This window comes from Nesoenas mayeri, assembly GCF_963082525.1.
Source record: "Nesoenas mayeri genome assembly, contig: SCAFFOLD_163, whole genome shotgun sequence".
In the NCBI taxonomy this organism is placed as follows: Eukaryota; Metazoa; Chordata; class Aves; order Columbiformes; family Columbidae; genus Nesoenas; species Nesoenas mayeri.
In genome coordinates, this window is record NW_027660035.1 from 26,875 (window position 1) to 52,270 (window position 25,396).

The 25,396-nt window shown below is 63.5% G+C and overlaps 1 protein-coding gene across 1 annotated transcript; it reads left to right on the forward strand.

The window, feature by feature from the left end:
* Positions 1-2,078: 2,078 nt before the first annotated feature.
* SRRT (serrate, RNA effector molecule) lies at positions 2,079-24,977 on the forward strand (the record flags this gene model as incomplete). Its single annotated transcript, XM_080364402.1, is given in 28 exon segments — positions 2,079-2,144; positions 2,146-2,198; positions 3,690-3,818; positions 4,405-4,414; positions 4,416-4,552; positions 6,195-6,383; positions 10,313-10,478; positions 10,480-10,483; positions 11,833-11,979; positions 12,448-12,496; positions 12,817-12,906; positions 13,928-14,019; positions 14,585-14,781; positions 15,563-15,624; positions 16,923-17,001; positions 17,960-17,965; positions 17,967-18,026; positions 18,029-18,319; positions 19,299-19,463; positions 21,150-21,171; positions 21,174-21,217; positions 21,219-21,278; positions 21,464-21,488; positions 22,864-23,057; positions 23,784-23,940; positions 24,347-24,436; positions 24,868-24,932; positions 24,934-24,977. Coding segments are annotated over 28 exon segments (2,693 nt in total), but the record flags the coding sequence as incomplete, so codon positions are not given.
* Between the last annotated feature and the right edge of the window lie 419 nt (positions 24,978-25,396).

A 25,396-nucleotide genomic window follows, 5' to 3' on the forward strand; every position in this document is an offset into this window, starting at 1 on the left:
GTCAAACCGGGTTCAAACCGGGTCAAACCGGATCAAACCAGGTCAAACCGGGTCAAACCGGGTTCAAACCGGATCAAACCGGCCCGGCCGGTCCCGCCCGCGCTCGCGGGTCCCGCGCGGACACAAAATGGCGGCCCGGCCCCCGTCACGTGACCCCGAGGAGATGGCGGCCGCGTGCCGGCCAATGGGAGGCGACCATAGAGCTGCTGCCGGCCTAGAGCGGCACCCTCCAACGCCGCGGAGAGCGCCGCGCTTCCCCGGCCCCCCCCGAACCACAGAGTCCGCCCGCGCCGCCCAGAGCGGCCCCTCCGCCCCCTCCCCCCGCCGGTGCCCCCCCCGACCCCGGGAAACCACCGAGTAAACGCGGGTCCTCCCGCCGTCCTAGAGCGTCCCCTCCCGCCCCGCCCCGCTTCCCTCCTCCCCCCCGGTCACGTCACACGTCACGTCCGGCCGGCGCGGACCGGAAGCGAGCGGGAGGCGCGCGGGGCGATCGTCGTCGCCGGGACCGCGCGGGAAGGTGGGGGCGGGGGGGCCCGGGTGACGTCACGGGGGGCGCGGGGGGGGAATCGGGGGTCCCCGGGGGGGTTTTGGGGTCCCCAGGGGTCATTGGGGGTCCCTGGGGGTGTTTGGGGGTCCCCGGGGGGGTTTTGGGGGGTCCCTGGGGGTGTTTGGGGGGGTCTCTGTGCCCCCATTTCCCCGCAGCCCGGGTTGGGGCTGCTTTGGGGCATTTTGGGCTGGTTTGGGGCATTTGGGGCTGTTTTGGTGCATTTTGGGCTGGTTTGGGGCATTTTGGGCTGGTTTGGGGCATTTTGGGCTGTTTTGGTGCATTTGGGGCTGTTTTGGGGCGTTTTGGGCTGTTTTGGGGCATTTGGGGCTGTTTTGGGCATTTGGGGCTGTTTTGGTGCATTTGGGGCTGTTTTGGGGCGTTTTGGGCTGTTTTGGTGCATTTGGGGCTGTTTGGGGGCATTTGGGACTGTTTTGGTGCATTTGAGGCTGTTTTGGTGCATTTGGGGCTGTTTGGGGGCATTTGGGGCTGTTTGGGGGCATTTGGGGCTGTTTTGGGGCGTTTTGGGCTGGTTTGGGGCGTTTTGGGCTGGTTTGGGGCATTTGGGGCTGTTTTGGGGATTTTGTGTCCCTGTGAAGCCGGTTTTCCCGTTTCTCGGTGGGTGGGGGTTGGGGGGGTCTGGGGGGATCTGGGCTCTCTGAACCCCATTTTACCCGTTTTTCACCCAGAAACGGGCCCAGTGATGACCAGTACCAGGTTTTGCCCGTTTTTACTCGTATTTGCCCATTTTTGCCCATTTTTGCCCTGTAAACAATGGGGGACAGCGACGACAAGTCCGAGCAGCACCACAGGGATGCGTTTTTTGCCCGTTTTTTGCCCGTTTTTTGCCCGTTTTTTGCCCGTTTTTTGCCCATTTTTGCCCAATTTTGGCTGTTTTTCCCCCAGATGGGTGACAGCGACGACGAGTCCGACCGGCGCTGCAGGGACGCGGGTTTTTTTGCCCATTTTCGCGTGTTTTTCCCCCAGATGGGTGACAGAGACGACGAGTCCGACCGGCGCCGCAGGGACGCGTTTTTTTTGCCCGTTTTTGCCCAATTTTGGCTGTTTTTCCCCCAGATGGGTGACAGCGACGACGAGTCTGACCGGCGCCGCAGGAACGCGGTTTTTTTGCCCATTTTTGCCCATTTTCCCGTGTTTTCTCCCCAGATGGGTGACAGTGATGACGAGTCCGACCGGCGCTGCAGGGACGCGGTTTGTTGCCCGTTTTTGCCCAATTTTGGCTGTTTTCTCCCCAGATGGGTGACAGCGACGACGAGTACGACCGGCGCCACAGGGACGCGGTGTTTTTGCCCGTTTTTGCCATTTTCCCGTGTTTTCTCCCCAGATGGGTGACAGCGACGACGAGTACGACCGGCGCCGCAGGGACGCGGTTTTTGCGCTGGTTTTTGCCCGTTTTTGCCCAATTTTGGCTGTTTTCTCCCCAGATGGGTGACAGCGACGACGAGTACGACCGACGCCGCAGGGACGCGGTGTTTTTGCCCGTTTTTGCCCATTTTCCCGTGTTTTCTCCCAGATGGGTGACAGCGACGACGAGTACGACCGGCGCCGCAGGGACAAGTTCCGCCGCGAGCGCAGCGACTAACGAGCGCTCCAGGGAGCGCGACGAGCGCCGCAGGGACGACTGGAGCGAGCGGTACCGGCCACGGCGACCCCGACCCCAAAACACTGACCCCGAGCCCCAAAACACCCACCGGGAACCCCAAGCACCGACTCTGACCCCAAACCCCAAACACCCACCTGAGCCCCAAACACCCACCTGAACCCCCAAACACCGACCCCAACCCCAAACACTGACCTGAACCCCGAAACGCTGACCCCAACCCCCAAACACTGACCCTGAGCCCCCAAACACCCACCCTGAGCCCTGAAACACTGACCCCAACCCCCAACGCCGACCCTGAGCCCCAAAACACCCGCCCTGAGACCCAAAACAGTGACCCCAACCCCAAACACCAACTGTGAACTCCAAACACCCCCCCCTGAACCCCGAAACACTGACCCCAACCCCCAAACGCCGACCCTGAGCCCCAAAACACTGACCTGAACCCCAAACACCGACCTGAACGCCCAAACACTGACCCCAACCCCGAACACTGACCGTGAACCCCAGAACACCGACCCCAACCCCCAAACACCGACCTGAACCCTCAAACACTGACCATGAACCCCCAGACCCTGACCCCAACCGCGAAACACCTGCCCTGAGCCCCAAAACACTGACCCCAACCCCCAACACCGGCCGTGAACCCCGAAACACTGACCCCCAACCCCAAACTGACCCTGAGCCCCAAACTGACCCTGAGCCCCAAACTGACCCTGAGCCCCAAAACACTGACCCCAACCCCAAAACACTGACCCCAACCCCAAACTGACCCCGAGCCCCAAACTGACCCTGAGCCCCAAAACCCCCGGGGGCAGCGACTGGTACCCCAGAAAGTGACCTGAGGGGTCCCCCGAATCCCCCTGATCTGTCCCCCCATGTCCCTCTGTCCCCATGTTCCCAATGTCGCCCCATGTCCCCCCCATGTCCCCCCTGTCCCCCCTGTCCCCCCTGTTCCTCCCTGTCCCCTCTGTTCCAATGTCCCCCCCTGTCCCCCATGAACCCCCATGTCCCCCCTGTCCCCTCTGTTCCCCAATGTCCCCCCATGTCCCCCACTGACCCTCATGTCCCCCTATGTCCCCCCTGTCCCCTCTGTTCCCCAATGTCCCCCCATGACCCTCAATGTCCCCACTGTCCCCCCATGTTCCTCTGTCCCCATGTCCCATCTGTCCCCCCCTGTCCCCATGTCCCCCTGTCCCCCAGTGTCCCCCCCAGACCCCCTGTCCCCATGTCCCTGTCCCTCCATGTCCCCCCTCTCCCCATGTCCCCCCCGTCCCCTCTGTTCCCCAATGTCCCCCCATGTCTCCCCCCTGACCCCACTGAACCCCATGTCCCCCCCATGTCACTGTGTCCCCCATGTCCCCCTTGTCCCCACTGACCGCCATGTCCCCCCATGTCTCTGTGTCGCCCGTGTCCCCCATGTCCCCCCATGTTCCCTCTGTCCCCCCATGTCCCTGTGTCCCCATGTCCCCCCCTGTCCCCGCTGACCCCGCGGTGACCCCGGTGCCCCCGGTGCCCCCGCAGGGACTGGGAGCGCGGGCGCGAGCGCCGCAGCCGCGCCGATTACCGCGAGTACGAGCGGGGGCGGCGCGAGCGCTTCACCCCCCCCCGGCACGAGCTCAGCCCCCCCCAGAAGCGCATCCGCAGGGACTGGTGAGTGACGGACCCCAAAACACCCCCCGAACCCCGAAACACCCCCCGACCCCAAAACAGCCCCCGAACCCCTAAACAACCCCCCCCGAGCCCCCAAACCTGCTCCCAACCCCCCCAGCTCAGCCCCCCCCAGAAGCGCATCCGCAGGGACTGGTGAGTGGGGAACCCAAAACAGCCCCCCCCGAGCCCAGAACAGCCCCTGAACCCCAAAACACCCCCTGGACCCCCAAACCTGCTCCCAAACCCCCCCGCTGAACCCCTAAATCCCCCCTGGACCCCCAAACCCCCCCCTGAACCCCCCCAGGACCCCCAAACCCTGTTCCCATGGGGAGGAGCGCGGGGGGGACCCCAACACAGCACCTGTGAGCCCGCGTGACCCCCCGTGACCCCTGACCCCGTGTCGCAGGGAGGAGCACGGGGGGGACCCCAACACACCCCCCATGACCCCTGTGACCCCCGTGACCCCCGTGACCTCTGACCCCATGTCGCAGGGAGGAGCACGGGGGGGACCCCAACACACCCCCCATGACCCCTGTGACCCCTGTGACCCCCGTGACCCCCGTGACCTCTGCCCCCCGTGTTGCAGGGAGGAGCACGGGGGGGGACCCGTACCACAGCGCCTACGAGCTGCCGTACAGCGGGGGGGGGTCGGGGCCCAACTACGGCCCCCCCCAGCCCTGGGGACACCCCGACATGCACGTGCTGCAGCACCCGCTGCTGCCCATACAGGCCAGGTAGGAACCTGCACCCCAAAACACCTCGACCCCCCCTGCACCCCCTGACCCCCCCCGACCCCCCCACTGCACCCCCTGACCCCCCCCCTCTGCACCCCAAAACACACACGTGCTGCAGCACCCGCTGCTGCCCATACAGGCCAGGTATGGATTGATCCCCCCACTGCACCCCAAAACTGCCCAACCCCCCCGACCCCCCCACTGCACCCCCTGACCCCCCCCTGACCCCCAGTTTTCCTGGGGAGGAGCTGGGTCTGGTGCCCCCAGAACATCCACAATAACACCCAATAGCTCCCCAATAGCTCCCCAATAACACCCCAGTAACACCCCAATAGCTCCCCAATAGCACCCCAATGACACCCCAGTAACACCCCAATAACACCCCAGTAACACCCCAATAGCACCCCAATAACACCCCAATGACACCCCAGTAACACCCCCAATCTCATTGTAACACCCTCATATCGCCCCAATATGGTCCCCAAAACCCCCCGGACCTCCCAATTTTGTGCCCCCCCCCAGGGTGGGCAGCATCACGGAGGTGGAGCTGGGCCCCAATGACACAATGACCCCCCAATGACACAATGACGCCCAATGACACAATGACACCCCAATGACACAATGACCTCCCAATATCACAATGACCCCCCATTAATGACCCCCCATTGCAGACTGGGCAGCCTGGCGGAGGTGGAGCTGGGCCCCAATGACACAATGACACCCCAATGATGCAATGACAGCCCAGTATCACAATGACCCCCCATTAATGACCCCCCAGATTGGGCAGCCTGGCGGAGGTGGAGCTGGGCCCCAATGACACAATGACCCCCCAATATCACAATGACCCCCCAGATTGGGCAGCCTGGCCGAAGTGGAGCTGGGCCCCAATGACACAATGACACCCCAATATCACAATGACCCCCCCATTGCAGATTGGGCAGCCTGGCCGAGGTGGAGCTGGGTCCCAATGACACAATGACCCCCCAATATCACAATGACCCCCCAGATTGGGGCAGCCTGGCCGAAGTGGAGCTGGGCCCCAATGACACAATGACACCCCAATATCACAATGACCCCCCAGATTGGGCAGCCTGGCCGAAGTGGAGCTGGGCCCCAATGACACAATGACCCCCCAATATCACAATGACCCCCCCATTGCAGATTGGGCAGCCTGGCGGAGGTGGAGCTGGGCCCCAATGACACAATGACCCCCCAATATCACAATGACCCCCCCATTGCAGATTGGGCAGCCTGGCGGAGGTGGAGCTGGGCCCCAATGACACAATGACCCCCCAATATCACAATGACACCCCCATTGCAGATTGGGCAGCCTGGCGGAGGTGGAGCTGGGCCCCAATGACACAATGACCCCCCAATATCACAATGACCCCCGCATTGCAGATTGGGCAGCCTGGCGGAGGTGGAGCTGGGCCCCAATGACACAATGACCCCCCAATATCACAATGACCCCCCCATTGCAGATTGGGCAGCCTGGCGGAGGTGGAGCTGGGCCCCAATGACACAATGACCCCCCAATATCACAATGACACCCCCATTGCAGATTGGGCAGCCTGGCGGAGGTGGAGCTGGGCCCCAATGACACAATGACCCCCCCAATATCACAATGACCCCCCCATTGCAGATTGGGCAGCCTGGCGGAGGTGGAGCTGGGCCCCGCGCCGCCGGTGCTGAAGTCGTTCAAGGAGTTCCTGCTGGCGCTGGACGACGCGGTGGACGAGACGGACGCTGTGCGGCGCTACAACGACTACAAGCTGGAGTTCCGGCGCCAGCAGCTGCAGGACTTCTTCCTGGCGCACAAGGACGAGGAGTGGTGCGTGCGGGGCACGGCCCCCAAAAACACCCCAAAAACACCCCAAAAAACACCCCAAAACCCCCCAAAAACCCCCCGGAACACCACAAACGCCCAAAAAACACCCCAAAAACCCCCCGGAACACCCCAAAAACCCCCAAAAACACCCCGGAACACCCCAAAAACCCCCAAAAACCCCCCCAAAACCCCCCGGAACACCCCAAAAACACCCCGGAACACCCTAAAAACCCCCCAAACGCCCCAAAAACCCTGCGGAACACCCCAAAAACCCCCCGGAACACCCCAAAACCCCCCAAAAACACCCCGGAACACCCCAAAAACCCCCCAAACACCCCCAAAACCCCCCAGAACACCCCAAACGCCCCAAAAACACCCCAAAAACCCCCCGGAACACCCCAAAAACCCCCCAAAAAGCCCCTGGAGGGGAGGACCCAGCGACCCCAGCAGCTCCGCCCGGGCTGCGGGTGCAAAGGGGTTAATGACACCAGACCCCCCATTTCAATGGAAAGGGGTTAACACTGCCCCCCCCCATTTCAGTGTAAAGAGGTTAATGACACAGGACCCCCCATTTTCAATGTAAAGGCATTTAATGTTGGGGGACCCCCCCAGTTTTAATGTAAAGGGTTTAGTCACAGGGGCGCCCCCTCAGTTTTCAATGCAGAGAGTTTAATGACACAGGAGCCCCCCAGTTCTAATGTAAAGGGGTTTAATGCTGGGGGACCCCCCCCATTTTCAATGTAAAGGGTGTAAACTATGAGGGACCCCCCAGTTTTAATGTAAAGGGGTTATTGATACGCGACACCCCGTTTTCAATGTGAAGGGATTAATGATACAGGAGATCCCTAATTACAATGTGAAGAGTTTTAATGACACAGGATCCTCCATTTTCAATAGGGGTTAATGACACAGGATCCCCCATTTTCAATATAAAGGGGATAATGACACAGGACCCCCCTAATTACAGTGTAAAGGGGTTAAAGACACAGGACCCCCCCCGTTTTCAATATCAAGGGGCTAATGACACAGGGTACCCCCATTTTCAATGTAAAGGGGATAATGAGCCAGGACCCCCCATTTTCAGTGTCAAGGGGCCAATGACACAGGACCCCCCCCATTTTCAATAGGGGTTAATGACACAGGACCCCCCATTTTCAATAGGGGTTAATGACGCAGGACCCCCCATTTTCAATGTAAAGGGGATAATGACCCAGGACCCCCCTAATTACAGTGTAAAGGGGTTAAAGACACAGGACCCCCCTTTTTTCAATATCAAGGGGCTAATGACACAGGGTACCCCAATTTTCAATGTAAAGGGGATAATGACCCAGGACCCCCCCATTTTCATGTCAAGGGGCTAATGACACAGGGTATCCCCATTTTCAATAGGGGTTAATGACACAGGACCCTCCATTACCCCCCATTTTCAGTGTCAAGGGGCTAATGACACAGGGTACCCCCATTTTCAATAGGGGTTAATGACACAGGACCCCCCATTACCCCCCATTTTCAGTGTCAAGGGGCCAGTGCCCCAGGCCCCCCCCATTTTCAATACCGAGGGGATGATGACCCAGGCCCCCCCATTTCCAATAGAAGGGGGGTTAATGCCCCAGGCCCCCCCTAATTCCAACGTGAGGAGGTTAATGCCCCACCCCCGTGTCCCTGCGCAGGGCGCACGGCTGGTCCCGTTTCCGGGGGGTGTTCGGGGCGTTCTGTGTGTTAACGGTTCCGTTCTCTCCCGTTTCCGGGGGGTGTTCGGGGCGTTCTGTGTGTTAACGGTTCCGTTCTCTCCCGTTTCCGGGGGGTGTTCGGGGCGTTCTGTGTGTTAACGGTTCCGTTCTCTCCCGTTTCCGGGGGGTGTTCGGGGCGTTCTGTGTGTTAACGGTTCCGTTCTCTCCCGTTTCCGGGGGGGTGTTCGGGGCGTTCTGTGTGTTAACGGTTCCGTTCTCTCCCGTTTCCGGGGGGTGTTCGGGGCGTTCTGTGTGTTAACGGTTCCGTTCTCTCCCGTTTCGGGGGGGTGTTCGGGGCGTTCTGTGTGTTAACGGTTCCGTTCTCTCCCGAAGCGCCAGTTGCGGTTCCCCCTGCGGAGCGTCTGGACCCCGCTAACGACCCCCCTCGTTAGCGCTAACGAGGGGCGGGCAGACAGGCAGGGCGCCCACCCGCGGCCGTAGCGCCAGTGCAGGAAGCAGCCAGGGCCCGTTTCTTGTTTTATTTTTCGCTTTTTCGCCCCAAAAATCCCCAGGGGGCCGTTGGGGGGGGTCGGGGGTCGGGGGGGGGTCACTCCCGCCCCCCCCCCCCCCCGCCCGGCCGCTTTTTGGGCCGTTCGGAGGGTTTTTTGTGGCTTTCGGAGCCGGTTCTTGTTGTTCTGGCGTTGGCGACGTCGCCTTAAGTAAAAGTGTTAAAAAAAAGGCGATTTTGGTTAAAAACCGCGGGGGACGGCGACCGCGACGACGTATGTATGAGACCCCCCCCCATCGCGGGGGGGGACACCCCAAAACGGGGGGGCTGGGGGGGAGGGGAGGGGGGGCCGCGCGTTGTTGGGGGGGCAAGGGGGTCCCTCCAAGTTCGGGGGCACGGGGGGGGTCCCCCAGCACCGACCCCCATGGTCACCCCCCGGTCTGGACCAACTGCCCGACACGGGGGGGAACCCCCATGTCCCCCCCCCCCACCCCCATTTCCCACCCACCCCCCTCCCCCCTCCCTCTGTCCCCCCCCGACCAGGGACCAGACCTCGTTTTTGGGTCCGTTTTCCCCATTTTCCGGTCAGTTTTCCCCCATTTTTGGGTCTGTTTCCCACGTCCCGTTCCCGTTCCCACCCGGACGGGGTCACTCTGCACCCCGTTTTTCTCTCTGTACCCCATTTTTGAGTCTATTTTCCCCATTTTGGTCAATCCCGCAGGTCCCGCTCCCGTTCCCACCCCGACGAGGTCGCTCCACACCCATTTCTGGGTCGATTTCCCCCATTTTTGGGTCCATTTCCCCATTTTGGGTCCATTTCCAGCTTCCGCTCCCATTCCCCACCCTGATGAGGTCTCTCCGCACCCATTTCTAGGTTGATTTCCCCCATTTTTGGGTCCATTTCACCCATTTTTTGGTTCATTTTGCGGGTTCCACTCCCGTTCCCACCCTGATGAGGTCACTCCGCACCCATTTTTGGGTCCATTTCCCCCATTTTTGGGTCCATTTCCCCCATTTTTGGTCCATTTCCAGCTTCCGCTCCTGTTCCCACCCCGACGATGTCACTCTGCACCCATTTTTGGGTCCATTTCCCCCATTTTTGGTTCATTTTGTGGGTTCCACTCCCGTTCCCACCCTGACAAAGTCGCTCCGCACCCATTTTTGGGCCCATTTCCCCCATTTTTGGTTCATTTCGCAGGTCCCGCTCCCCATTCCCACCCTGACGAGGTCGCTCCGCACCCATTTCTGGTCAATTTCCCCCATTTCTGGGTCGATCTCCCCCATTTCTGGGTGGATCTCCCCTGTTTTTGGGTCCATTTCCCCCATTTTTAGTCCATTTCCAGCTTCTGCTCCCGTTCCCCACCCTGACGAGGTCGCTCCGCACCCATTTCTGGGTGGATTTCCTCCATTTCTGGGTGGATCTCCCCCATTTCTGGTGGATCTCCCCCATTTCTGGGTGGATTTCCCCCGTTTCTGGGTCGATCTCCCCCATTTCTGGGTGGATCTCGCCCGTTTCTGGCCCGTTTCCCCCGTTTCTGGCCCGTTTCCCCACATTTGGCCCGTTGCAGGTTCTGGTTGCGGTACCACCCTGATGAGGCCGCTCCGCACCCGTTTTCTGGGTGGATCTCCCCCGTTTCTGGGTCGATTTCCCCTGTTTTTGGGTCGATCTCCCCCATTTCTGGGTCGATTTCCCCCCGTTTTTGGGCCCGTTTCCCCCGTTTCCGTCCCGTTTCCCACGTTCGGGCCCGTTGCAGGTTCCGGTCGCGGTACCACCCCGACGAGGCGGGCCGGCGCCGCCAGGAGGCCGCGGCCGCGCTGCGGAACCGCCTGCGCGTGTTCCTGTACCTGTGGGAGCGCGGCTGGTTCGACAACCTGCTGCTCGACATCGACCGCGCGCCCCAGATCCTCAAGTGTCTGGATTGCCGGTAATGACCCCCCAAAAACCCCCTGACACCCCAAAACCCCCCCTGACCCACTGACACCAACCCCGACCCACTGACACCCCAACCTGCTCCTGAACATCGACCCGCGCGCCCCAGATCCTCAAGTGTTTGGATGCCGGTAATGACCCCCCCAAATCACCCTGAGCCCCCCCTGAGCCCCCCAAACCAACCCTGACACCCCAAAACCCCCCAGAGCCCCCCTGACCCCCCCTGACCCACTGACACCCCAACCTGCTGCTGGACATCGACCGCGCGCCCCAGATCCTCAAGTGTTTGGATGCCGGTAATGACCCCCCTGAGCCCCCCAAAACCAACCCCAACCCACTGACACCCCAACCTGCTCCAACCTGCTCCTGAACATCGACCTCGCGCGCCCCAGATCCTCAAGTGTTTGGATGCCAGTAATGACCCCAACAAATCACCCTGACACCCCAAAAACTCCCCTGACCCACTGACACCCCAGCCTGCTGCTGGACACCCCCAGAATGACCCTGACACCCCAGAATGACCCTGACACCCCCCTCACCAACCCTGACCCCCCCTGGGACCCCCAGAACGACCCTGACCCCCCAGAGCCCCCAAAACCGCTTCGTTTTGCCCCATTTTGCTGTTTGCCCTCCATGAGCAGCGGTTCGGATGGAGGAGCCGCCAGCCCCGCATTTTACCCGTTTTCGGTGTTTTTCGCCCCCGTTCCAGCGGTGATTAAGATGGAGGGGGCACCGCCCACGACCTGCGGGTGCTGGCTCTGTTTTTTACCCATTTTCGCTGTTTTTTACCCTGTTCCAGTGGTGATTAAGATGGAGGCGGCACCGACCACGACCTGCGGGTGCTGGCTCTCTCGTTTTACCCATTTTCGGTGTTTTTTTGCCCCATTTCAGCAGTGATTAAGATGGAGGCGGCACGGACCACGACCTGCGGGTTCTGGCTCTGTTTTTTACCCATTTTCGGTGTTTTTCACTCCATTCCAGCGGTGATTAAGATGGAGGCGGCACCGACCACGACCTGCGGGTTCTGGCTCTAGATTTACCCATTTTCGCTGTTTTTCGCCCGTTTCAGCGGTGATTAAGATGGAGGCGGCACCGCCCACGACCTGCGGGTTCTGGCTCTCTCGTTTTACCCATTTTCCCCATTTTTCACCTTATTCCAGCGGTGATTAAGATGGAGGGCGGCACGGACCACGACCTGCGGGTTCTGGCTCTCTCGTTTTACCCATTTTCCCCATTTTTCACCCTATTCCAGCGGGTGATTAAGATGGAGGGCGGCACGGACCACGACCTGCGGGTGCTGGCTCTGTTTTTTACCCATTTTCCCCATTTTTCACCCCATTCCAGCGGTGATTAAGATGGAGGGCGGCACGGACCACGACCTGCGGGTGCTGGAGCAGGAGGAGGAGCCCGAGAAGCCCGACGGGGCCGCGGCGGGACGAGAACCCGCGACCCCCCGAGCCCAAGGGGAACCCCGAGCACGACGCCAAGAAGGTGACGGGGTCTGGGGGTCCATGGGCCCTAGGGGGGTCGGTTTTGGGGGTCCCTTGGGGTCCTCTTGAACCTATGGGGTCACTTTTGGGGTCCCCATGGGGTCACTTTTGGGGTCCCCTGGGTCCTAGGGGGGTCAGTTGTGGGGTCCCCTTGGGGTCCCCTTGAGCCCATGGGGTCACTTTTGGGGTCCCCATGGGGTCTCTCATGTTGTTCCCTGTGTCCTAGAGGGGGTCAGTTTTGGGGTCCCCTGGGTCCTAGAGGGGCCGGTTTTTGGGGTCCCCGTGGGTCCTATGGGGGTCGGTTTTGGGGTCCCCTTGAGCCCATGGGGGTCACTTTTGGGGTCCCCATGGGGTCTCTCCTGTTGTCACCTGGGTCCTAGAGGGATCGATTTTGGGGTCCCCTGGGTCCTATGGGGGGTTGGTTTTGGGGTCCCCTTGAGCCCATGGTGTCCCTTGTGGGGTCCCCTAGGTCCTGGTCCTACAGGGGTCAGTTTTGGGGTCCCCTGGGTCCTATGCAGGTCGGTTTTGGGGTCCCTTGGGGTTCTCTTGAACCTATGGGGTCACTTTTGGGGTCCCCACGGGGTCTCTCCTGAGGTCCCCTGGGTCCTAGAGGGGTCGTTTTTGGGGTCCCTTTGGGTCCATGGGGTCGGTTTTGGGGGTCTCTTTAGGTCTATGGGGTTAGTTTTGGGGTCCCTTTGGGTCCATGGGGTCGGTTTTGTGGGTCTCTTTAGGTCTATGGGGTTGATTTTGGGGTCCTGTTGGGTCCATGGGGTCGGTTTTGGGGTCCCTGTGTGTTGGGGTCTGTTTTGGGCCCCCCTGACCCCCCGTGTCCCCCCAGGCTGAGGGGGAGGGGCCGGGGGCGGAGCCGGCGCCGCAGGAGGAGGGGGAGGGGCGCGTGGAGGAGGAGCCGGAGAAGGAGCCCAAAAAGGTGACGGGATCCGCCCCCCCGCCCCCCGCCAAGCCCCGCCCCCCGCCAAGCCCCCACCCCCCCGCAAAGCCCCGCCCCCCGCAAAGCCCCGCCCCCCGCAAAGCCCCGCCCCCCGCAAAGCCCCACCCCTGCAAAAAGCCCCGCCCTGTTCCAAAGGCCCCACCCACCCCCCCCAGGCTCTGTGCAAACAGGGCTCAGTGCCCCGCCCCTCTCTGGGAAGCCCCGCCCCTCCACACAGGCCCCACCCTTTCCCCAAGCCCCGCCCCTTTTAGGGCCCCTCCCCTTCTCTGCAAGCCCCGCCCACTTTCTATCAACCCCCCACCTTTTAAAGAGAGCCCCGCCCCTTTGTGTCTGGCCCCGCCATTGTAAGCTCCTCCCTCTCTTCCAAACTCCACCCTTTGCTATAAGCCCCTCCCCTTTGTCCCAAGCCCCGCCCTTTCCAGCCACGCCCCTCGCCCCTCCCTTGATCTCCCTGCCCCCCCCCCATCACCCTGACCCGCCCTGACCTTGACCCCGCCCGTGACCCCACCCTGACCTTGACCCTGCCCGTGACCCCACCCTGACCTTGACCCTGCCCATGACCCCCACCCTGACCTTGACCTGCCATGACCCCGCCCTGGCCTTGACCTTCCCCATGACCCCACCCTGGTCTTGACCCTGCCCATGACCCCACCCTGACCTTGACCCTGCCCATGACCCCACCCTGGACCTTGACCCTGCCCGTGACCCTGCCCTGACCTTGACCCTGCCCGTGACCCCGCCCTGACCTTGACCCCTGCCCGTGACCCCTGCCCCTGACCTTGACTCTGCCCGTGACCCTGCCCTGACCTTGACCCTGCCCGTGACCCTGCCCTGACCTTGACTCTGCCTGTGACCCCGCCCATGACCCCACCCTGACCTTGACCCTGCCCATCACCCCACCCTGGCCTTGACCCTGCCCGTGACCCCGCCCTGACCCCACCCTGCCCGTGACCCCGCCCTGGCCTTGACCCCGCCGTGACCACCGTGACCCCGTGGGCAGGCCCCGCGTGCGCGGCGCAGCGGGGGGGGACAGCGAGGACGACGGGGACGAGAGCGACAGCGGGGACGAGGGGACCCCCCGGGGGGGCGCAGGTGGGTCAGGGGTCACGGGGTCGTGGGGGGGTCACGGGGGGGGTCACGGGGACATGGGGGGACAAGGGGGTTTGGGGGGCGGGGCTGAGGGATCAGGAGGGTTTTGGGGGGGTCTGGGGGAGTTGAGGTGGGTTCCATATATGGGCACTGGGGGGGTTAAAGGGGCGGGGTTGGCGCAGGTGGGCGGGGCCTGGGCCAGGTCCATATATGGGCAATGGGGGAGCTCTGGGGGTTCAGGGGGGGCTGGGGGGGTGGTGGTTCCGGGGTGCTCTGGGGGTTCAGGGGGGGGCTGGGGGGGGGGGTGGGGGGTCTGGGGAGGCTCTGGGAGTCCATGGGGGATCTGGGGGGGTTCAGGAGGGTCGGGGGAGGTTTGGGGGGGTCCAGGGGGCTCTGGCGGTTTCTGGGGGGGTTCATGGGGGTCTGGGGGGGTTCAGGGGGGTCTGGGGGGGCTCATGGGGGTCTGGGGGGTTCATGGGGGGTCTTGGGGGGGCTCATGGGGGCCTGGGGGGGCTCTGGGGGTCTGGGGGGGTCTGGGGGGCGCGCTGACCCCGCCCCGTTTCGGCAGAGGCGCCGGGGCCGGAGCCGCCGCGGGAGCCGGAGCCCGGCGGGGGAGGGGCAGAGCCCGGCCAAGGAGGGGGGGCGGGGGCGGGGGGGGGGCGGGGGGCGGGGGGCGACGCCCCCAAACCGCGGGCGCTGCACAAGACGTGCTCGCTGTTCATGCGGAACATCGCGCCCAACATCAGCAAGGCCGAGATCGTGGCCGTGAGCACGCGGGGGCACGGCGGGGATTGGGGGGTCCTGGGGGGGTCCTGGGAGGGGGTTGGGGGCTCCTGGGGGGGGGGGATTGGGGGTTCTAGGGGCAATTGGGGGGTCCTGGGGGGTCCTGGGAGGGGGTTGGGGGGGTCTGGTGGGGTCCTGGGGGGGAGATTGGGGGCTCCTGGGGGGGGGGATTGGGGGTTCTAGGGGAATTGGGGGGTCCTGGAGGGGTCCTGGGGAGGGGGTTGGGGGCTCCTAAGGGGAGGTTTGGGGGGTTCGTGGGGTCCTGGGGGGGATTGGGGGTCTGGGGGGGGTTTTGTGGGGTCCTGGGGGGGAATTGGGGGGTTCATGGGGTCCTGGGGGGGGATTAGGGGGTTCATGGGGGTCTGGGGGGGTCTTGGGGGGGTCCTGGGTGGGGATTGGGGGAGAATTGGGGGATCCTGGGGGGGAATTGGGTGTTCTGGGGGGGATTAGGAGGTTCATGGGGGTCTGGGGGGGTTTGGGGGTCCTGGAGGGGTGTGGGGAGTTCTGGGGGGGTTAAGGGGGTCCTAGGGGGGTCTTGGGGCCGATTGGGGAGAGTTTGGGGGTTCATGGGGGGTCCGAGGGGGAACTTAGGGGCCCTGGAGGGGTTTGGGGGGTCCCTGGGGTGGGGGGTTGGGGGGGAACAAAGAGGGAAAAGGGGGAGATTTGGGGATAAAGGGGGAGATTTGGGGATAAAGGGGGAGGTCTGGGGGGAATTGGGGTGACTTGGGGGGTTTTGGGGGTCCCTGACGCCGCGTCCCCGCAGCTGTGCAAGCGCTACCCCGGGTTCCTGCGCGTGGCGCTGTCCGACCCGCAGCCCGAGCGACGGTCAGTTTGGGGGTGAATTCCCGCGGTTTCGGGTCATTCACTGGGGTGGGGCCGCCGGGGAGTTTGGGGTGAATCCCGGGGGTTTGGGGTCATTCCATGGGGGTGGGGCTGCCGGGGAGTTTGGGGGTGAATCCCGGGGGTTTGGGGTCATTCCATGGGGGTGCGGCTAATGGGGGAGTTTGGGGTGAATCCCGGGGGGTTTGGGGTCATTCCATGGGGGGTGCGGCTAATGGGGAGTTTGGGGTGAATCCCGGCGGTTTTGGGTCATTCCATGGGGGTGCGGCTGATGGGGAGTTTGGGGTGAATCCCGGCGGTTTTGGGGTCATTCCATGGGGGCGGGGCCACCGGGGAGTTCGGGGCAAATCCCGGGGGTTTGGGGTCATTCCATGGGGGGTGGGGCTGCCGGGGAGTTGGGGTGAATTCTGGAGGTTTGGGGGGCTCAGGTGGTTCTGAGGGGGTGGGGGTTTGCTGCCCATCCCCCACACCCCTTTTGGGGTGAATTGGGGCGGTTTCAGGTTTTTCCGGGGCGGTTGGTGAGGGGTTTGCTGCCCCTCCCCCCGCACTGATTTTGGGGTGAATTGGGGCGGTTTCAGGTTTTTCCGGCGCGGTTGGTGAGGGGTTTGCTGCCCCTCCCCCCGCGCTGATTTTGGGGTGAATTGGGCAGTTTCAGGTTTTTCCGGCGCGGTTGGGGACGGGTTTGCTGCCCCTCCCCCGCGCTGATTTTGGGGTGAATTGGGGCGGTTTCAGGTTTTTCCGGGGCGGTTGGTGAGGGGTTTGCTGCCCCTCCCCCCGCACTGATTTTGGGGTGAATTGGGGGCGGTTTCAGGTTTTTCCGGCGCGGTTGGTGAGGGGTTTGCTGCCCCTCCCCCCCGCGCTGATTTTGGGGTGAATTGGGGCGGTTTCAGGTTTTTGCGGCGTGGTTGGTGAGGGGTTTGCTGCCCCTCCCCCCCGCGCTGATTTTGGGTGAATTGGGGCGGTTTCAGGTTTTTGCGGCGCGGTTGGTGAGGGGTTTGCTGCCCCTCCCCCCGCGCTGATTTTTGGGGTGAATTGGGGCGGTTTCAGGTTTTTCCGGCGCGGTTTGGTGAGGGGTTTGCTGCCCCTCCCCCCGCGCTGATTTTGGGGTGAATTGGGGGCGGGTTCAGGTTTTTCCGGCGCGGTTGGTGAGGGGTTTGCTGCCCCTCCCCCCGCGCTGATTTTGGGGTGAATTGGGGCGGTTTCAGGTTTTTCCGGCGCGGTTGGTGAGGGGTTTGCTGCCCCTCCCCCCGCGCTGATTTTGGGGTGAATTGGGGCGGTTTCAGGTTTTTCCGGCGCGGTTGGGTCACGTTCGACCGCAGCGTCAACATCAAAGAGATTTGCTGGAGCCTGCAGAACATCCGGGTACGGGCAACTTTGGGGCGGTTTTGGGGCGTTTTGCCGATTTTTGGTGGCTTTGGGCGGTTTTGGTGCTTTCCGCTTGTTCCCAGATGCATTTTGGGCTCATTTTGGGTGCATTTTTGGCCATTTTGGGTCATTTTTGTCCCCAACGCTCCGCGAGCTGAGCCCAGGGGGTCTGGGGGTGTTTTTTGGGTCATTTGGGGTTATTTTTGGTCATTTTGGGTCTATTTTTGCCCATTTTTGGGTTATTTTCAGCTGGTGCGAGTGCGAGCTGAGCCCAGGGGGCTTTGGGGGGTTGTTTTTTAGGTCATTTTGGGTCATTTTCGCTGCATTTTGGGTCATTTTTGCTCTTTTTCAGCTGCACAAGTGCGAGCTGAGCCCGGGGCTTTGGGGGGTGGGTTTAGGGCTAATTTTGAGTCATTTTCAGTGATTTTTGGGTCGTTTTTCGGTGTATTTTGGGTCGTTTTCAGCTGCGAGAGCGCGAGCTGAGCTCGGGGGTTTGGGGGGCTGGGGTTTTGGGGTAATTTTGGGTCATTTCTTGTGGTTTTCGGGTTGTTTTGGGTCATTTCCCAGCTCTGTGAGCACGAGCTGAGCCCGGAGGTTTGGGGGGGTGGGGTTTTTTGGGTCATTTTGGGTAGTTTTGGCTGATTTTTGGGTCGTTTTGGGTCATTTCCAGCTGTGGGAGTGCAAGCTGAGCCTGGGCGTTTCGGGGCATTTTTTGGGTTAGGTTTGGTCATTATTGGGTCCATTTTGGGTCATTTCCAGCTCTGTGAGCACGAGCTGAGCCGGGGGTTTGGGGGGTGGTGTTTTGGGGTAATTTGGGGTCGTTTTTGGTGATTTCGGGGTGGTTTTGGCTGATTTTGGTGTCGTTTTTGGTGATTTTGGGGTGGTTTTTGGTGATTTCGTGGTCGTTTTTGCTGATTTTTGGGCTGTTTCTGCCGTGTTTTGGGCCGGCGTGCAGCTGCGGTGAGTGCGAGCTGAGCCCCGGCGTGAACCGCGACCTGACGCGGCGCTCGTGCGCAAACGTGAGCGGGCTGGCCCAGCACCGCCCCGGGTCGTGCGCCACGACATCCAGCTGGCCGCGCGCCCTCGTGCACGCGCTGGACGCCCGCGCCGGGCTCTGGGCCGGCCCCGCCCACGGCCCGCCCACGGCCCCGCCCCCCCGCCCCGCCGACGGCCCCGCCCCCGACGTGAGCGCCGCGGGAGCCGCAGCCGCAGCGGGAACCGGAACCGGAAACCGGAGCCGGAGCGGGAACTGGAGCCGGAGCTGGAACCGGAGCTGGAGCCGCGGGGGACGGGGACGCGGACCACGACCAGCGGGGTGAGGGGCGGCCGCCGCGCCTGGGGTCACCTGGGGTCACCAACGGTCACCTGAGGTCACCAATAGTCATCTGGGTCACCAACGGTCATCTGGGGTCACCTGGGGTCACCAATAGTCACCTGGGTCACCAACGGTCATCTGGGATCACCTGGGGTCACCAATAGTCATCTGGGTCACCAACAGCCACCCGAGTCACCAATGGTCACCTGGGGTCACCAATAGTCACCTGAGGTCATCCTGGGGTCACCAATAGTCATCTGGGTCACCAACGGTCACCTGGGGTCACCTGGGGTCACCAATAGTCATCTGGGTCACCAACAGTCACCCAGGTCACCAATGGTCACCTGGGGTCACCAATAGTCACCTAGGTCACCAACGGTCACCGTGGGGTCACCTCAGGGTCACCAACCATCACCCTGGGGTCACCTGGGGTCACCAGCTGCCACCCTGTGGTCACCAACAGTCACCTGGGGTCTCCGACCGTCACCCGGGGTCACCAATGGTTACCTGGGGTCACCAACCATCACCCTGGGGTCACCTGGGGTCACCAGCCGTCAATCTGGGTTCACCTGGGGTCACCCGCTGTTACCCTGGGGTCACCAACAGTCACCTCGGGGTCACCTCAGGGTCACCAACCGTCACCCTGGGGTCACCTCAGCGTCTCCATGTCCCCAGTGACCCCAATGACCCCAGTGTCCCCATGTCCCCAGTGACCCCGAGGTCCTTGTGTCTCCCGATGTCCCCAGAGACCCCGAGCTCCTGGATCTCCCCCCATGTCCCCAGTGGTGTCCCCACGTCCCCGATGATGTCCCCATGTCCCCAATGGTGTCCCCATGTCCCCAATGGTGTCCCCATGTCCCCCAGGGGTAACCCGGTGCTCCGGCACATCACGGATTACCTGATCGAGGAGGTGACTGGTGACACGTCCGTGTGTCCCCACGTCCCCAATGGTGTCCCCATGTCTCCAATGGTGTCCCAGGGTAACCCGGTGCTCCGGCACATCACGGATTACCTGATCGAGGAGGTGAGCGCGGAGGAGGAGGAGCTGCTGGGCCGCGGAGGCTCCGCCCCCCCCCGAGGGGGCCGCTGCGAGGCCGCCAACCCCCCCGAGGTCACCGTGGAGCGCGACGAGAAGCTGCTCAAGGTGACGCCCCCGCGACCCCGACCCTGACCCCCATGACCCCGACCTGACCCCCCGTGACCCTGACCTGACCCCCTGCGACCCCTGATCTGACCCCCCCATGACCCCGACCTGACCCCCCGTGACCCCGACCTGACCCCCTGTTACCCCCAACGTGACCCCCTGCAACCCCGACCTGACCCAACCCCCTGGGACCCCGACCTGACCCCATTGTGACCCCAACCTGACCTTGACCTGAACCCCTGTGACCCCCGACCTGACCCGACCCCCAGACCATGTCCCAGGTTCTGGACCGGCTGCTCCTGTACGTGTGTCCCCGTTGTCCCCATTGTCCCCATTGCCCCCATTGTCCCCATGTCCCCAATGATGTCCCCATGTCCCCCTGTCAGGTCCTGGACCATCTGCTCCTGTACCTGTGTCCCCATTGTCCCCATGTCCCCAATGATGTCCCCATGTCCCCCTGTCAGGTCCTGGACCATCTGCTCCTGTACCTGTGTCCCCGTTGTCCCCAATGTCCCCAATGTCCCCAATGTCCCCATTGTCCCCATTGTCCCCATTGCCCCCATTGTCCCCATGTCCCCAATGATGTCCTCATGTCCCAGGTCCTGGACCATCTGCTCCTGTACCTGTGTCCCCATGTCCCCAATGATGTCCCAATGTCCCCATTGTCCCCAGGTCCTGGACCGTCTGCTCCTGTACCTGTGTCCCCAATGTCCCCTGTTGTCCCAATGTCCCCAATGATGTCCCCATGTCCCCTGTCAGGTCCTGGACCGGCTGCTCCTGTACCTGTGTCCCCATTGTCCCCAATGATGTCCCCAATGATGTCCCCATGTCCCAGGTCCTGGACCGGCTGCTCCTGTACCTGTGTCCCCAATGTCCCTGTTGTCCCAATGTCCCCAATGTCCCCATTGTCCCAGGTCCTGGACCGGCTGCTCCTGTACCTGTGTCCCCATGTCCCCCAATGATGTTCCCATTGTCCCAGGTCCTGGACCGGCTGCTCCTGTAACCTGTGTCCCCATGTCCCCAATGATGTCCCCATTGTCCCAGGTCCTGGACCGGCTGCTCCTGTACCTGTGTTCCCCATGTCCCCAATGATGTCCCCATTGTCCCAGGTCCTGGACCGGCTGCTCCTGTACCTGTGTCCCCATGTCCCCAATGATGTCCCCATTGTCCCAGGTCCTGGACCGGCTGCTCCTGTACCTGTGTCCCATGTCCCCAATGATGTCCCCATTGTCCCAGGTCCTGGACCGGCTGCTCCTGTACCTGTGTCCCCATGTCCCCAATGATGTCCCCATTGTCCCAGGTCCTGGACCGGCTGCTCCTGTACCTGTGTCCCCCATGTCCCCAATGATGTCCCCATTGTCCCAGTGTCCTGGACCGGCTGCTCCTGTACCTGTGTCCCCATGTCCCCAATGATGTCCCCATTGTCCCAGGTCCTGGACCGGCTGCTCCTGTACCTGTGTCCCCATGTCCCCAATGATGTCCCCATTGTCCCAGGTCCTGGACCGGCTGCTCCTGTACCTGTGTCCCCATGTCCCCAATGATGTCCCCATTGTCCCAGGTCCTGGACCGGCTGCTCCTGTACCTGTGTCCCCATGTCCCCAATGATGTCCCCATTGTCCCAGGTCCTGGACCGGCTGCTCCTGTACCTGTGTCCCCATGTCCCCAATGATGTCCCCATTGTCCCAGGTCCTGGACCGGCTGCTCCTGTACTGCGCATCGTGCACTCGGTCGATTTCTACAGCACGTGCGAGTACCCGAGACGAGGACGAGATGCCGAACCGCTGCGGGATCCTGCACGTGCGGGGGCCGCTGCCGGCCCAACCGCTGTGTCCCACGGCGAGGGTGCGTGTCCCCAATGTCCCCAATGTCCCCAATGTCCCCAGTGTCCCCTGAGCCCCGCCGGACCCGCTGCCCCCGAGCGCGTGTCCTATGGCGAGGGTGGGTGTCACCGGTGTCCCCAAATGTCCCCTGTGTCCCCTGAGCCCCCCAGACCCGCTGCCCCCAACCGCGTGTCCCACGGCGAGGGTGGGTGACACCCGGTGTCCGCAGTGTCCCCAATGTCCCCTGAGCCCCCCAGACCCGCTGCCGCCCAACCGCGTGTCCCCACGGCGAGGGTGCGTGTCCCCCAATGTCCCCTGTGTCCCCAATGTCCCCTGAGCCCCCCCGGACCCCGCTGCCCCCAACCGCGTGTCCCACGGCGAGGGGTGCGTGTCCCCAAATGTCCCCAGTGTCCCCTAATGTCCCCTGACCCCCTCTGAGCCCCCCGGACCCGCTGCCCCCCAACTGCGTGTCCCACGGCGAGGGTGGGTGACACCGGTGTCCGCAGTGTCCCCAATGTCCCCTGACCCCCCTGGACCCGCTGCCCCACCAGCTGCCTGTCCCAATGGCGAGGGTGCATCCTGGGGTCCCTGCCCCCCAAGTGTGGGGCTGGAGGGTCCCCTGGGGTGTCCCCACGTGTCCATGGGTGTCCCCACGTGTCCCCATGTCCTCACGTGTCCCCAATGTGTCCCCATGTGTCCTCATGTCCCCCATGTCCCCATGTGTCCCCATATCCCCACGTGTCCCCATGTCCCCACGTGTCCCCATGTGTCCCCATGTCCTCATGTGTCCCCATGTCTCCAATGTGTCCCCAATGTGTCCGCATGTCTGTGTGTCCCCCAGTGCTAGAGTGGCAGCGCGGGTTCCGCGAGCGCCTGTCCCCGGCGCTGCCCGAGGAGGAGGCGCCGTGTCCCCATGTGTCCCCATGTGTCCCCAATGTGTCCCCATGTGTCCCAATGTGTCCCCAATGTGTCCCCATGTGTCCCCATGTGTCCCCATGTCCCCATGTGTCCCCATATCCCCACGTGTCCCCATGTCCCCACGTGTCCCCAATGTGTCCCCATGTCCCCGCAGTGCTGGAGTGGCAGCGGGGGTTCCGTGAGCGCCTGTCCCCATTGCTGGGGGGCCGCGAGGCGCTGCCCGAGGAGGAGGCGCCGTGTCCCCATGTGTCCCCAATGTGTCCCCATGTGTCCCCATGTGTCCCCATGTGTCCCCATGTCCCCGCAGTGCTGGAGTGGCAGCGCGGGTTCCGCGAGCGCCTGTCCCCATTGCTGGGGGGCCGCGAGGCGCTGCCCGAGGAGGAGGCGCCGTGTCCCCATGTGTCCCCATGTCTGTGTGTCCCCATGTGTCCCCATGTCTCCAATGTGTCCCCATGTGTCCCCAATGTGTCCCCATGTCCCCGCAGTGCTGGAGTGGCAGCGGGGGTTCCGCGAGCGCCTGTCCCCATTGCTGGGGGGCCGCGAGGCGCTGCCCGAGGAGGAGGCGCCGTGTCCCCATGTGTCCCCATGTCTGTGTGTCCCCATGTGTCCCCATGTCTCCAATGTGTCCCCATGTGTCCCCATGTGTCCCCATGTCCCCGCAGTGCTGGAGTGGCAGCGGGGGTTCCGCGAGCGCCTGTCCCCATTGCTGGGGGGCCGCGAGGCGCTGCCCGAGGAGGAGGCGCAGCGGCTCGGCCGCAAGGACCCCGAGCAGGAGCTCGAGAAGTTCGTGACGGCCAATACGCAGGAGCTGGGCAAGGACAAGTGGCTCTGTCCCCTCAGCGGGAAGAAGTTCAAGGTCAGGGCACGTGGGGACACTGGGGACACCAGGAGGTCATGGGGGACATGGGGGGACACGGGACACTGGGGTCATGGGGGGACACAGGAGCTGGGCAAGGACAAGTGGCTCTGTCCCCTCAGCGGGAAGAAGTTCAAGGTCAGGGCACGTGGGGACACTGGGGACACCGGGAGGTCATGGGGGACATGGGGGGACACGGGACACTGGGGTCATGGGGGGACACAGGAGCTGGGCAAGGACAAGTGGCTCTGTCCCCTCAGCGGGAAGAAGTTCAAGGTCAGGGCACGTGGGGACATTGAGGACGTGGGGAGGTGATGGGGACATCAGGGGGACATGGGGACAGGGGGAGGTGATGGGGACATCGGGGGGACAGAGTGGGGGGTGGAGGGTCTGTGTGTCCCCATATCCCCCCATGTCCCCATATCCCCCCGTGTCCCCATGTCCCCAGTGTCCACATGTCCCCCATGTCCCCCCATGTCCCCATATCCCCCCATATCTCCCCATGTCCCCCAATGTCCTCATGTCCCCCCATATCCCCCAATGTCCCCATGTCCCCCCATGTCCCCATGTCCCCCCATGTCCCCCCATGTCTCCCCGTGTCCCCATATCCCCCCATGTCCCCATGTCCCCCAATGTCCCCCATATCCCCCCGTGTCCCCCATGTCCCTAATGTCCCCCCATGTCCCCCCGTGTCCCCAATGTCCCCCATGTCCCCCGTGTGCGCAGGGCCCCGAGTTCGTGCGCAAGCACATCTTCAACAAGCACGCGGACAAGATGGCGGCCGTGCGCAAGGAGGTTTTGTTCTTCAACAACTTCCTCATGGACCCGCAGCGCCCGGCCCCGCCCGACGGGAAGGGAGCCCCGCCCACCGGCCCCGCCCAGGGTGAGCCCCGCCCCCACTCTGACCCCGCCCACTGCCCTGACCCCGCCCACTGCCCCCCATACACACACACACACACTGCCCCGCCCGACGGGAAGGGAGCCCCGCCCACCGGCCCCGCCCAGGGTGAGCCCCGCCCCCCGCCCCGCCCACACACAGCCCCGCCCGATGGGGAGCCCCGCCCACCGGCCCCGCCCAGGGTGAGCCCCGCCCACCGCCATGACCCCGCCCACTGCCACGCCAAATGGGAAGGGAGCTCCCCCCTCCCTGTCACCCCGCCATTGTCCCTGTGACCCCCGATGTCCCTGTTGGGGTGTCAGTGCCCCCGATGCCCATGGGGGTTGTGGGGTCCCCCTGTGTGACCTCGTGTGACCCCCGTGTCCCCCCCGTGTCCCCCCCGTGTCCCCAGGTCTGGCCCCCGGGCTGCCCTACCCCCCCCAGACGCCGCAGGGCTTGGTGCCCTATGGGCAGCCCCGCCCCCCCATGATGGGCTACGGAGGTGAGGGGGGAGGGGCTGGGGGGCGGGGGGATCCTGGGGGGGGAGTCTCAGACGTCAGTAGGGACCAGAGTGAACAGCTCACAGCGCTGGGGGGGGCCAGGGGGGTCCCCAAGGGGGTTTGGGGGGTTGGGAGTTGAGCTGTCAGTAGGGACCAGAGTGAACAGCCCAGAATGTGTTAAAGGGGGGGCTGGGGGGGTCAGGAGGTCCTGGGGGGTTCAGGGGTCCCCAAGGGAGTTTGGGGGGGCTGGGAGGGCAACCATCAGTAGGGACCAGAGTGAACAGGTTGTAGTGAGCAGGGGGAGGGGTCTGGGGGGATTTGGGGGGGGGGGGTTAATGGGGTGGGGGGGGTTTTGGGGGTCACGGGTGTCTCGGGGGGTTCTGGGGGGTCCCCGTGACCCCCTGACCCCCCGTTTTCTCTTCCACTCCCCCAGGCGGCCCCCCCTACCCCCCCGGGCCCTACGGGGGGAGGGGCGGCTACGAGAGCTTCCGGGGGCAGGGGGGGGGGCGGGGGGGGCGGGTACCTCAACAAACCGCGGAGCAGGTGAGGGGGGGCCCCAGTGGGGGGGGACACCCCAGTTGCAGGGGGGGGACCCCGATGTGGGGGGGAGAGGAACCCCAATGTGGGGGGGGGACACCCCAAGGCGGGGAGGGTGGGATGACCCCAATGTGTGGGGGGGTGGAACCTGATGGGAGGGGGGACCCTAATTAGGGGGGTGGGGGGAGGGGTTGGGGACACTGACCCCACTGTGGGGGGAGGGGGCACAGGACACACTGGGGGGGACACGGGGGTTTGGGGGGGGGGAGGGGCTACTTGGGGGTCCTGACCCGATTTGGGGGGGTAGAAATGGGACATTTGGGAGGTGGGGTGGGGACACCTTGGGGGGACCTGGGGACATGTGGGGTGGGGGGGGCACCCCATTTTGGGGATACCCAGGGGGTTTTGGGGTTTGGGAGGGCGCC